The 12,830-nt window shown below is 45.8% G+C and overlaps 1 protein-coding gene across 1 annotated transcript in view; it reads left to right on the top strand.

The window, feature by feature from the left end:
- LOC147690382 (uncharacterized) overlaps positions 1-12,830 on the top strand; it is a 2,590,730-nt gene that overhangs the window by 893,306 nt on the left and 1,684,594 nt on the right. Inside the window, exon 27 of the mRNA XM_086936677.1 lies at positions 12,680-12,775. Within this exon, the coding sequence (XP_086792803.1) occupies positions 12,680-12,775 (96 nt within the window). The remainder of the gene's footprint in view (positions 1-12,679; positions 12,776-12,830) is intronic.

Raw genomic sequence — 12,830 nt, 5'->3', positions numbered from 1 at the left:
CGAGAGCAAGAGGCGAAGCTTCTGCTCGCGAAGGTGAAGGAAAGAGAAGCCGGAAGGTCTTTGAGGTCGGTGTCCAGGCGCTCGAAATCGAGGCAGTTGTCGCGGTCGAAGTCGAGGTCGGCTTCGAGAACCAAGGCGAGGTCGAGATCCTGAGAGAGATCAAGGTCCAGAGAGAGGTTGAGGTCCAGAGGGAGGTCGAGGTCCGGATCCAAGTCGGCCTCGGGCCATGCTTCGAGCTCCTCGAGAAAGAAGCATAAGAGGAGTAAACATCACTCCAGACATCACTCTGGCAAGGAGTCTTCGGATTCGAGGAAGAAGTCACGTAAACATCACAAGGACTTCGTGTCTCCTTCTCCGGCTCGATCTCATGTTGGTTCTCCAGTTCAGGAGCAGGAACAGGATCTGGAGTCGCACCACTCATCGGTGCATGAAGAAGAGGTTCCTCGAGCACCGACTCCGGTTGTGGAGCCTGAAGAACAAGAGGGCCAGGGTGCACCTTTGCCGGATCAGCCTCCTTCGGAGCGGCCGTTGGGTTCGTACCCTCCCTTTCCAGGTCCAGGTCAGGATCCCTCGCAGTTTTTAAACGCCATGTTTGGGGTTTATTCGAGGGCAATGTACCCCACTGGTGCGCCTGTTGGTCCCATGGGTCCCTTGTCTTTTAATTTAGGTGTGCCCCAGGCTTATGCTTATAATGAAAAAATCGCACTGATGACACAAAACAGACCTGCCTTCCGAGGATAATCTTATTTCAACCCTCTACCTTGGTGTTATAATTGACTTTTGTTCAGGCAAAATTAATTTAATTGTCCTGATGATGATCCCGTTGTAACTGAGCTGGGGATCGAAACGTCGACGACCGTTGAGTAATTCATACAGTTAATTCCATGATATTATTGTTTGTATGAATGACTCCAGGATACACTGTCAATGTGAATTTAATTCAGTGACCTGCAAGCTCACTCTGTTTGCCTGATATCTTTTCTCACTTGCCCCCACTTTCTCACCTCTCTCTCTCTTGCTTGGCACAGGACTGTGCCCCAATGTAACCCGGATGCTTTGGGTTATATGTTGTATTTTGTGATTCTAGACTTATTGAACGAATAAACATTCCCTGGCCGGCTGGTCAAGGAATCCTGAACTATATAGAATTCCATTGTGATCTATATATATTTGTTTCCCTCATTCTTGTAAGCTCAGGACCACTTGTTGTTTTGATAATTCCAGGCTTATGCCCCGGCCCCCTTTATGCCGTTTATGCCGACGCCTTGTCCATGGCTCGGTACGGCGCCGCCGAGGTCGTCGACTTCGCATGCGGCTTCGCCGACTCCGGATCGGCCTCATGGTGATTCGGATCGAGGTGCTTCCCGTCCTCAAGCTCCTCGCTCGACGTCGGCTCCGACGCCGTCGGAGTCGTTGCCGGATCCGTCGACTTTGGTCCGCATGGAATGGTCGAGGCGCAGGGCACAACGCCTCTTGGTGGAGAAGGAGTATATGGACTCCGATGTAGAGGAAGGAGAGTTGCAAGATCAGGGAGATTGTTTTGAGGACCTCCAAAGTGCAAGTGGCCTGGAGCTTTCTCCTGAGTGGGGTTTGCCATCCGTTTCGGATACTCCATCTAAGGACATAGCACCCTATCATGTTGTTATTAGGAAGGCTGCAGATTTGCTAGGCTTGACCTTGCCCAAAGTTGAATACAAGCCCAACATCCTTACAGAAGTTTTGCATTCGCCTTCTTCAATTGTAGAGCCTACACTCCCTTTTACGGATGCATTGACTGAGCCAATAAAGGAGGTTTGGAAGAGACCTCTGACTGCGCCTGCGGTTTCCAGGTCAGTGGCAAGGCGTTACAGGGTGGCCCCTGATGACCCTGAATTTCTTTCCTCGCATGCTGCACCGGAGAGTCTGGTGGTGCAGGCCGCCTGTTCCAGCAGGGCTGCGGGCTCTTTCCCTCAAGTGCCGGCAGATAAGGACTCTAAAAAATTGGACCAGTCTGCTAAAAAGATTTTCTCCTCGGGTAGCATGGCCTTGAAATCCACCAATGCTACTTGCCTATTGGGGAGATATGTTCATGGACTCTGTGAAACAACTTTCTTCTAAGCTTCCAGAGGACGATAGGAAGAACTTTAACGAGGTGGTCTCTGATACTCAGGCTGCAGCTCGTATGGTTATACAGAGTGGTATGGACACGGTGGACTCTGTTGCCAGGATTATGGGCTCTACTGTTGCAACAAGAAGGGCCGCATGGCTTAAGTCCTCCGATTTTTCTTCTGATGTTCAGTCAACCTTGTTGGACTTGCAATTTGATGGGACAGGCCTCTTTGGTAAGAAGGCTGACGTAGCTCTGGAGAGATTCAAGGACAGCCGGGCTACGGCGAGGTCTTTGGGCCTTCAGACAAGGGGCTCTGCGACTAGGAAGTTCAGGGGATTTGGCAGATCCACTTTTCGTTCCTACAACCAAGGTCAGCAGCAGCAGCAGCAGCGACAGAATCCTCTGTATAAAACCTACAGAGGAAAGCAAAAGGGCCGTGGTCGTGGACGCCAGGCCTCCTCCTCCTCCTCTTCCTCTAATAATCAACCCCCTCCCTCTGCAGCAAAGCAGCCCTAGATCCGCCATTCTGGATCATGTGGCTCCGGTGGGGGGTCAGCTTACTCATTTTCTACGGGATTGGGAATCGGTTACATCAGATCTTTGGGTTCTCAATCTCATAGAAAATGGGTATGCTCTTCCTTTCCAGGAGTTCCCTCCCAATTACCCTCCTTGCCAGGGTTTTTGTTCGGAGGACCACCTAGTTCGCCTGCAGGAAGAAGTCCTGGCTTTGTTCAAAAAAGGTGCGATAGAGGTGGTCCCAGAGCAGGAGAGGGGTCAGGGGTGCTACTCCCGGTATTTCCTGATCCCCAAAAAGGATGGCAGGTTACGTCCAATCCTGGACCTCAGGATTTTGAATCTCTATCTCAGGCAGGAGAAATTCAAAATGCTGACTCTTGCGCAGGTTCTTCAAGCGCTGTTGGAAGAAGACTGGATGGTGTCGATCGACTTGCAGGATGCGTATTTCCACATCCCGATCCTGAAGTCGCACAGGAAGTATCTCCGTTTTACGGTGGGTTCGCAACACTACCAGTTTGCGGTCCTTCCGTTTGGACTTACTACTGCGCCTCGAGTTTTCACCAAGGTGATGGCAGTGGTGGCGGCACATCTCAGGAGGTCGGGGATACCTGTATTCCCGTATCTGGACGACTGGCTGATCAAAGCGGAGTCGCCCGAGAAGGTGCTTCATCACCTGCAAGAGACATCGCAGCTGTTGTTCAGGTTGGGTTTTTCGATAAACGTGCCCAAATCTCACCTTGTGCCCTCCCAGCGCAACCTGTTCATAGGTGCGGTACTGGACACTACTGTATGTCGTGCATTCCCTCCTCCACAAAGGATTCGCGACATTCAGGAAATGATTCCTTTATTTCACAATGGAGCGGTTGTTCCGGTCCTGAAGGTCCTTCGCCTGCCCGGTCTGATGGCTTCTTGCATTCTCCTGGTCAACCATGCACGCTGGCACATGAGGGCACTCCAGTGGTGCCTCCGCAGGCAGTGGTATCAGCACAACGGAGATCTCGGGGAGTCAGTGAAGATCTCCAGAGAAGCTGCAGCGGATCTGTCTTGGTGGGGCGTGGAAGGCAACCTGTCACAAGGAAAGCCTTTTCATCTACCTCCATCGGTGGTCACGGTGATAACGGATGCATCCACTCTAGGGTGGGGTGCTCATCTGGGGGATCTGGAGGTCAAGGGTCTTTGGTCTCCAGATGAAAGGTTGCTTCACATCAACCTTCTAGAGTTGCGGGCCATACGTTTGGCGCTCAAGGCCTTCCTCCCATCCCTTCGCGGTCGGTCGGTCCAAGTCCTGACGGACAACACGACCGCGATGTGGTACATCAACAAGCAGGGAGGAGTAGGGTCGTGGTGTCTTTGCAAAGAGGCTCTGCGTCTCTGGTCCTGGGTTCAGGACCACCAGATTTGTCTGATGGCAAATCATCTGGCCGGAGTCCGGAACGTACGTGCGGATGTTCTCAGTCGGCAGTTCTCTGCCGACCACGAGTGGAGGCTTCACCCGGAGGTTGTTCACGACATCTTTCAGATGTGGGGGACTCCTCGGGTGGATCTGTTTGCCACTTGCGAGAATGCTCACTGCCCGTCATTCTGCAGTCTCCAGTATCCGATGCAAGGAGCATTGGGGGACACGTTTCAGTTGAACTGGGGAGGTCAGCTCCTTTACGCGTTTCCCCCCATTCGCTTGATTCCTCGGGTTCTGAGGAAGATTCGCCAAGACCGGGCCCAAGTCACATTGGTCGCCCCGGATTGGCCAAGAAGGGTGTGGTACACAGATCTTCTCCACCTCTCCTCTCACCCGCCGCTCCGTCTCCCTCTCAGGGCAGACCTCCTCTCTCAGATGGAGGGGCAGGTTCTACACCCCCACCTCCAGACATTACACCTTCATGCCTGGAGATTGAACGGGGCAATCTGAATTCTTTCTCTCTCCCTCACTATGTGGTGGATGTCATTCTTTCTGCCAGGCGCGACTCCACCAAGTCCATCTATTCGTATAGGTGGTCTAAATTTGTATCTTGGTGTAGGGAGAGGGGTGTTGACCCGTTAAAGGCTCATCTGTCTGATATCTTGTTGTTTGTTCTTTCTCTGGCACGGCAAGGGTTTGCTGTTGCCACTGTCAAAGGTTACCTTTCGGCCTTATCGGCTTTTCTCTGTTTGCCGGATCAGCCCTCTCTTTTTAAATCTCCTGTGGTATTAAGATTTTTGAAGGGACTTACTAATAAGTTCCCTCCTTCTCCCTTTATTGTGCCTCATTGGGACTTGAATCTTGTGTTAACCTATCTGATGGGTTCACCGTTTGAACCCTTACACAAGTGTTCAATGAGGCTTCTTTCTTTTAAGACGGTCTTCTTGGTTGCAATTACCTCGGCAAGGAGGGTAAGTGAGGTTCAGGCTCTTAGTTCCAAGCCCCCGTTCTTGTCCATCCATGCTGAAAGAATGGTTCTCAGGACCAGGGCTGCTTTTCTGCCTAAGGTGGTAACTCCCTTCCACCTAGGTCAATCCATTACCCTTCCTACCTTTTATCCCCCCCCTCACCCTTCCAAGGAGGAGGAGAGGCTTCATCGCTTGGACCCGAAGAGAGCAGTTAGTTTCTATCTTGATAGGACTAAAGACTATCGTATTGATGATCAGCTCTTCGTGGGTTTTGCTGGCTGCAAGAAGGGCAGAGCGGTGCAAAAGCGCACACTTTCCAGATGGATTATTCTCTGCATCAAGATTTGCTACTCTCTGGCGGGTAAGGACCCTTCTGAGGGTATTAGAGCTCATTCAACTAGAGCGAAGTCTGCTACTTCTGCATTGTCTAGAGGTGTTCCTGTTGAAGACATTTGCAGGGCCGCGACATGGGCCTCCCTCCACACTTTTGCGAAGCACTACTGCTTGGATGCTGAGGTGAGGAGGGACGGCCACTTCGCGCACTCTGTTCTCCAAGATTTCCTGGTGTAGCAGAGTGGACACCCTCCTCCGGGAGTGGGGACTGCTGTGGGACTCTATTCACAAGGTGAGGAATCCACACGGCAGATGTATCTATCAGAAGAACAAGTTACTTACCTTCGGTAACGCTTTTTCTGGTAGATACAGTATCTGCCTGTGGATTCCTCACTGACCCGCCCGCCTCCCCGTTGTCCACTCTGCTATACCTGGTTTTGTGTGCAAATGTATTTATGATTTTGTATATCTGAAATTGTATAGTTTTGCACTTTAATTGTTTTTGGTTGCATGTACTGTGTACATTGTATATATATATATATATGTACTTGTTGGTCCGTCCGGGTGCCTCGAAGGCACGGAAAAAAGGGCGGAACTGACGTCATCACGCCGACGTGGGCCTTATGAGGAGTCGGTGACGTCAGACGGAGTCGCGCGCGATGCCGTGCTCCTATGACGTCGTCCACGCCGGCGTGCTACGAAGAATTTTCCGAACATTGCTGGCGCAAGGGGGATATTCACAAGGTGAGGAATCCACAGGCAGATACTGTATCTACCAGAAAAAGCGTTACCGAAGGTAAGTAACTTGTTCTTCTGAACCTAACCGATCTAATTTACTGACATCTTTCATTCCTCCAAATAAAGAAGCAATAAAAAAACTTCTTCTATCATGTATACCTGGATCACCATTTGACCCTTGCCCCGTATAATAAAATAAACAACAGAGGTTATCGACCCTGTTTATGCAGAGGTGTTTAATACTTCCATCCAAACTGGCTCAGGTCCTTTTTTTATAGAAACAAGCTAGTGTAATCCCACTACTAAAGAAACCTTTAGCAGATAGTAAGATTCTATCTAATGTTAGACCTATATCTTTTTCCTGAGCAGCCACCAAAATACTAGAATCTATAGTACATAAACAACTCTCAGAGTTTTTAGAATCCTATCACCTCATGCATCCGTCTCAGTCAGGTTTTTGATCTTGACACAGCACCAAAACTGCGCTGCCGGAAGTCACTGCGTCACTACAAAAATGTCCTTGGACTGCTGACAAAATGCCACACTTTTTCTGTTCGAGCTCCATGCATAGTTCAACACTGCCCCCATGACATCCTTTTACAACGCCTGTCTGATTGTGGGGTCAGAGGTGCAGTACTTGTTTGTCTGACCCCATTTCTCTTTGAGCAAGAGCAAGCAATTTGGAGGAAACCTCACCTTTCCAAGCCAAACCTCTAAAATGTAGGATACCCCAAGGCTCTGCTCATACTTCTACACTGTTTATAATGTACATGTCTCCTTTAGCCACCCTGGTTGAGACATTCAGCATTATAGTTGTTTCATATGCCGACTATACCCAGCTGGTATTTTGTTTCCTGGCAAATTAAGAATGCTGCAAAGTTCCCTTCTCAGAATGCATGAGAGCAATCTTAGGTTGGCTTAAAGAAAACTAAACAGAAATCATACTGTTAGGGCCTAACCCTAATGTAGGTTGTGATAGTGCTTAGCCCAAGGATGGACCTCCCCCAATCCTGGCAGCTATAAACCTGGGGGTCATCTGCGATAATGTCCTATCTTTTAAGACTCAGATCCACACAGTTGATAGAATCTGTATGTGGAACCTTAAGGGTCTCAAGAAATTCCTCCCACTTTTTCCATGGGAGGCCCGCAAAACCGTAGTTCAAGCTATGAACTTCTCTCGTCTGGGCTACGTGAATGCCTTGTACCTTGTTTTAACTGCATATTTAGGCCTTCAACTGCAAGTGGTCAAAAATGTGGCAGCGTGACTCCTTTTTATTTTGCAAAAAGTTACCCACACTTCACCATTCCTTACCCACCTGCCCTGGGTCCCTGTGAATAAAAGGATCATCTTTAAAGCACTGACCTTAGCACAGAGTGCCCTGAATAACATCGGTCCCAGCTATCTGAACGAAATAGTACCAGTTCAGCAGAAATCGATGTTCCCGTCAGTCCCACCTCATGTAGGTTCCTCCTTTTAAAAGGAGACGTGGTGGTACCTCTCTTTTGTATGCGTTGCGAAAATGTGGAACCTATTCCCCTATCAAATCAGAAGCACAGAAACTGAATCCATCTTCCGCAAATGTTTAAAAACATACCTGTTTAACTTATAATATCTTACTTCACCCTATCCTCTTATTATCTTGTCCTTGGTAGCGCTGGGAAACTCATTAATGAGTATCTGTTCATGCTATACAAACACCTCTCATTCATTCATTCATTCTTTAAAGCCGTAGGTGATTACTAGCCAGCTATACTTGATCACCAACTTTGTAAGCTGGTTGTGGTGTGCAATGTTTGTTTGCGTTTCTTATCATACTTCTCTTGGTTTGTTTGAGTTGTATTTATACAGCTTGTTGAATCTCAGAAAAGTGCTTCAGGAATTTCTGTAGTGAGGGATCCAAGATTACTACAGCGCACATAATTTTCTGTTTATATATATATGGGTTGATACCTGTCGTGCAGTAAAAAGGAAATACCTAACTAGCGGAGTGTTCTGTTTTATTTTATGAAAACTCCACAGGAAGTCAAACATATTCCCATTCCGAAGATTGATACCTTAATTGACATGAAAGGATCTGTTCTTGTGCTTGATTTACTCGTTCTGCCTGATCATCTGTTTGTGGGTGGTAAGTGAACTAGAGACGAGCATCGATATCTAAGGATTTGCATAAGTTTTTTCAAAACCTTGATACGAATTGAGGGCTAAATTGGAAATAAAGATTGATGGGAGACCATGTGATCATAAATTGTAGTGGGTAAATAAGTCTACAGGTGCTTTGGCGGGATGGATCGCCTCTTAAGGATTAAATGTGCCATTGTAGAGAACAGACCCACTAGTACTCATATAGTAATAAAACCATTGGAATTTGGCAAATTGGTTACAAAGTCCATACTGATGGCATGCCAGGGGTATGGAAGCACTGGCCAGGGGTGGTGCAATAAACTCAATGATGGAGTTTGGACCAACTTATTCTGGACATATGGGACAGGCTTGCACATAAGTTTGCAAATCCATGGATAGGTTAGGCCACCAAAGCCATCTTTTACAGTTAGCAATAGTTTTTCGAAAGCCAGAAAGTCCAGCAAGTGGTTTATCATGGCACCAATTTCACACCTTATGTCTGAGTATTTCAGTGGTTACATACACATTGTTACCATGGTAGGGGTGTCCATCTTTTACCAGATTATCATACTCTGTGATCCATTCATCTATATTCAACTGCTGCATCCTTTGATTTATCTTATCCAAAAACTGTTTTTTAGTACACGTGCCTATCACCTGCTCAGAACCTAATAGATTTTGGGGTGGGCGAAGTGCTAATTTGTCAGAATCATGACCCCATTGTGATAATATATCTGCCTGATGTGTTCCAGTATGGTATGTAAGAACAACATAATTTTCACTAAAAAACAAGAGCTCTCTAACCTGTCTGTGTGTGAAGTGCTTGAGGGATAGAAAAGAATTCACATTTTTATGATCTGTTTAACCTGTAACTGTATGTTCTGCACCCAGTAGATAGTTGCACCACTCCTGAAAACATAATGATCCATCATTGGGGTATCTTTCATAGATTTACATGGTGGAATCATTCTCTGTTGTCATAGTGGGAGTCCCAAGGTAATATAAGCATTAGTAAAACTCTTCCATGGGCTATAATGGTGATAACCATGCATTTAATAGCCTATCTGCCTCCATTAAAAAAAAAACTTTAGGTACAACCAATATGTAACCAGCACCCTCTTGTGTATTCTGTTGACTTTCGCACAGAATCCAAGAGAACAGTTATTGGTGGCAAAAGGTGTCTATTCTAGACTGTTAACTTATTGAGGGCCCTGTAGTGTATGCATGCATGTAAATCACCATTCTTCTTTGGGACAAAGAATAGGGCGGAAGAAACAGGGGAAGTGGCATGACGAATGAAGCCTAAAACTAGCAATTCGTCCAGGTATTTCTTTAGATAATTAGTCTCAGTTTCCGATTGAGAGTAAATTAGACTACTTGGTAGGTTAGCCCCTGTAATAAAATGAATGCAACATTCAAAGTCCCTGTGAGGGCGTAGCTGAATGGCTTTCTTTTCATCAAATACATCCAGAAAATCCAAGTATTCCTTTGGAAGGATGTTTGAAAGTTCTGGTGCCACTACAACACACACATTTGGGGTAGAATCAGGTCTTGTGCTGTGGTATGGCAACTGTAACTACAGTATGGTGACCCTAAATTCACACAGCATGAAGACCAATCAATAAGTAGATTATAGAGATGTAGCTAGGATATCCCTATGATAGCAACGAAAGTGTGCACCTCTATCAGATTGAAAGATGGGGTGTCTTTTGTCTATTATCACAAACTAAGTTTATGGGAACCGTTTGTTAAGTAATCAATTCTGATGATAATTCAGATGTATCAACTGCCATTACTACTTCTGGTTCTTGTTTGTTTACTCAAGGGATATTTAAGGAACTGGCCACACTTAAATCCTAGAAATCGCCTGGACCTGCTGAATCCAGGAGCATAGGCAACTGTTTTTGTTGTTGTGGGGAAATTATCTTGGTGACTGAAATGGTTAGGTATTGTGGAATTTTACCCATGTTATGATTCTGAGGTCAGCTTATTAGACCTACTCGACAAGTTCACCTCAGGACTAGTTGAGCTTGATTGCCCTCTATGATGACTTTCATCTTTTTCTGAGCCTTTTTTGGTTTGGCGGTACAATTGCAGGCAAAGTGTCCTGCTTTACCACAATCTAGGCACAGATATATTTTCTGCATCGTTCCTTTCCATTACTTAGTAATGACCCCTTGTTCTTCCAATTAGCATGGGTTCTACTGAATCCCTAACATTACCATCAGTCTGCTTTCACTCAGATCGAACCAAAAACAGCCTTGGCTCATTTCTAGATCTGTTGCCCTCATGCTCAGCAAGTCGATAATCAAGTCTAACGACTAGATCAATAAATTGCACCCAATCAGTAGGGAGGGTCAACTATGTGAGCCAAAGAATCTTTCAATTAATCTTTCAGACCCTATAAAACAGGGATATGCTTTTTTCTTTGGGCCATTGAGTTTCAGTAAGTAATTTGCGAAAGGTTGTATTATAAGAAAGGGCTAGATGTAGGTAGAATAGATTTACCGAATTTAAATTACCGAATTTTACCGATTCGGTAATTTAAATTCGGTAAATCTATGGGTCCGATATGTAGGTATTCCAGATGTGCTGGAATACCGAATCGGATGAATTCGGTATTTACCGATTCGGTAAATACCGAATCGGTAATGCCCATTCATTCCTATGGGCTTTAAAGCCCATAGGAATGAATGGGCATTACCGATTCGGTATTTACCGAATCGGTAAATACCAAATTCACAAGGGTGCAGGGGGTGTCACTTTGACACCCCCTGGCACCCCCAAAACAGGCTTGGGTGCCATGTGGCAGGCATACCTGCCCTAAGGGCAGGTCTGCCTGTCACATGACATAGGTGTGCATGCACACATGTGCATGCACACCGGAATCGGTATTTTACCATGGATTTGTATTCCATGGTAAAATACCGATTCTGTAAGCCATGTGCAGAAGGTACATTGCCTACCTACATTGCATTTTCGGTAATTTTACCGAATCGGTAAATATTACCGATTCGGTAATATTACCGATTCGGTAAAATTACCGAAAATGTGCCCCTACATCTCAATAGCCCTTTACCGATCGGAAACGGCCGAAAATCGGTATTTTCGGCCGATTCCGATCGGTAAAGGGCTACCTACATCTGGCCCTAAGTTCTTACCCTGTCGTAGGTTTAAAAGCTCATTATCACCTACCTTAATAAAGGTATGCTTTGTAAATAAGCGTTGCATAGGTTCTTAAAATCTAGCATATTTATGCAACAGTGGATCGGTATTCTCAATGAGAGGTATTGCCCAATTTGCACAGTTACCATCTAGGTGGGTGATGATAAATGCAATGCAGTCTCTATCAGAGGTGATTGGCCCCAGTTTACACAATAATTGCAGTTGACATTGTCTGCAGAATGCATTAAAGTTAGTGCTATCTGCAAACAAGAACTCTAGGGGAGCCAGCGAAGTGGGAGTAAATGTATATACAGTGTCATTAGTACAGGCTGTTCTCTCATTCCATGACAGCTCTGTTGCCCTTCCTTGATTCAATTGTAAATGGCATGGATTGAGTGACAAATTGTTTATCCTTGGAAATGAATCCTGAATCTAACCAGAACAAATAATGTGGGGGATATTCCACCAGTGTATCCCTGAGGGTTTGAATTTCTTGGCGCAAGGCTTGAACTACACTCTACAGCTCTCCAAGGGCCCTAGTTAATATTGCCATATTGGGAATTTCCTCACTGGAAATCTCCGATAATGTCTGAGCTAGATCCTGAGCATTTATCAAATTCCCTGGGTCCATATCGTCTGGGCAAAAAAGCTTAAGTGGCTTAGTTTTCTGTCTGATAACTGACTAGGAAAACTTGTCTGCATAGACGATGCTGGACCCATCTGACTCCCAACACAGCACTCAACCAAAGAATGTATTACGTCAAACAGACACTGTCCCAGGAGTGAACGGAGTCTGGATAAAACAACAAAAAAGGAAATGACTGAATCACTGGGTGTTGGTCTGACTCACTGTTATACACGGGACACCCAACAATCTCCCTTTTTGGGAATGCGCATTCTATAGTGCTCTAATGAACAACTAGGAAAAAGTAACATAAATCACATTAGTCATTGTACCAATAAACATAATCAATTTCTTGTAAACACTCCAAGTAATGAAACAGTAATGAAACAGACTTACAAAGTAATTAAAACAGTAAACACGTATTATGATCTCTTGTGGTAAGGAGACACACAACTCTTATATTGAGTCCTAAGTCATGGTTCTAAGTCTCCTCATTTAGCATTTTACGCCATATGCTTCAGAAGAATTTTGCTTTGTCTTTCAGCTTCTTCGCTCTATCCTCTTTTTTTGCTCATGGGAATGTCTCTGGTGCTCTCAATAGTGTTGTTACTCAGTTCAGGAATAAATGCACAAGTTCCTAAATATTGCAAGCTTGAAATAGTCACCGAGAAAACAAGAACAGTGCACTAATGTTGTTTTTTTTCCCTTGCCTTTTCTTTTCTTTCAGAGTTCCAAGTGATGACACCTGTAGAACGGACCTGGATGAGCAACCAATATTCCAGGCGACTTCCAGAGCACAAGGGATTGCCGCCGATCCTCAACGGTAGGTCTTTCTGTGAGATGCCAGGATCGAGGGAACTCGATTCGCTGCTCGGAGA

Source organism: Lissotriton vulgaris, chromosome 9 (genome assembly GCF_964263255.1).
Source record: "Lissotriton vulgaris chromosome 9, aLisVul1.2, whole genome shotgun sequence".
In the NCBI taxonomy this organism is placed as follows: Eukaryota; Metazoa; Chordata; class Amphibia; order Caudata; family Salamandridae; genus Lissotriton; species Lissotriton vulgaris.
This window is presented reverse-complemented; position numbering and strand designations above follow the sequence as displayed.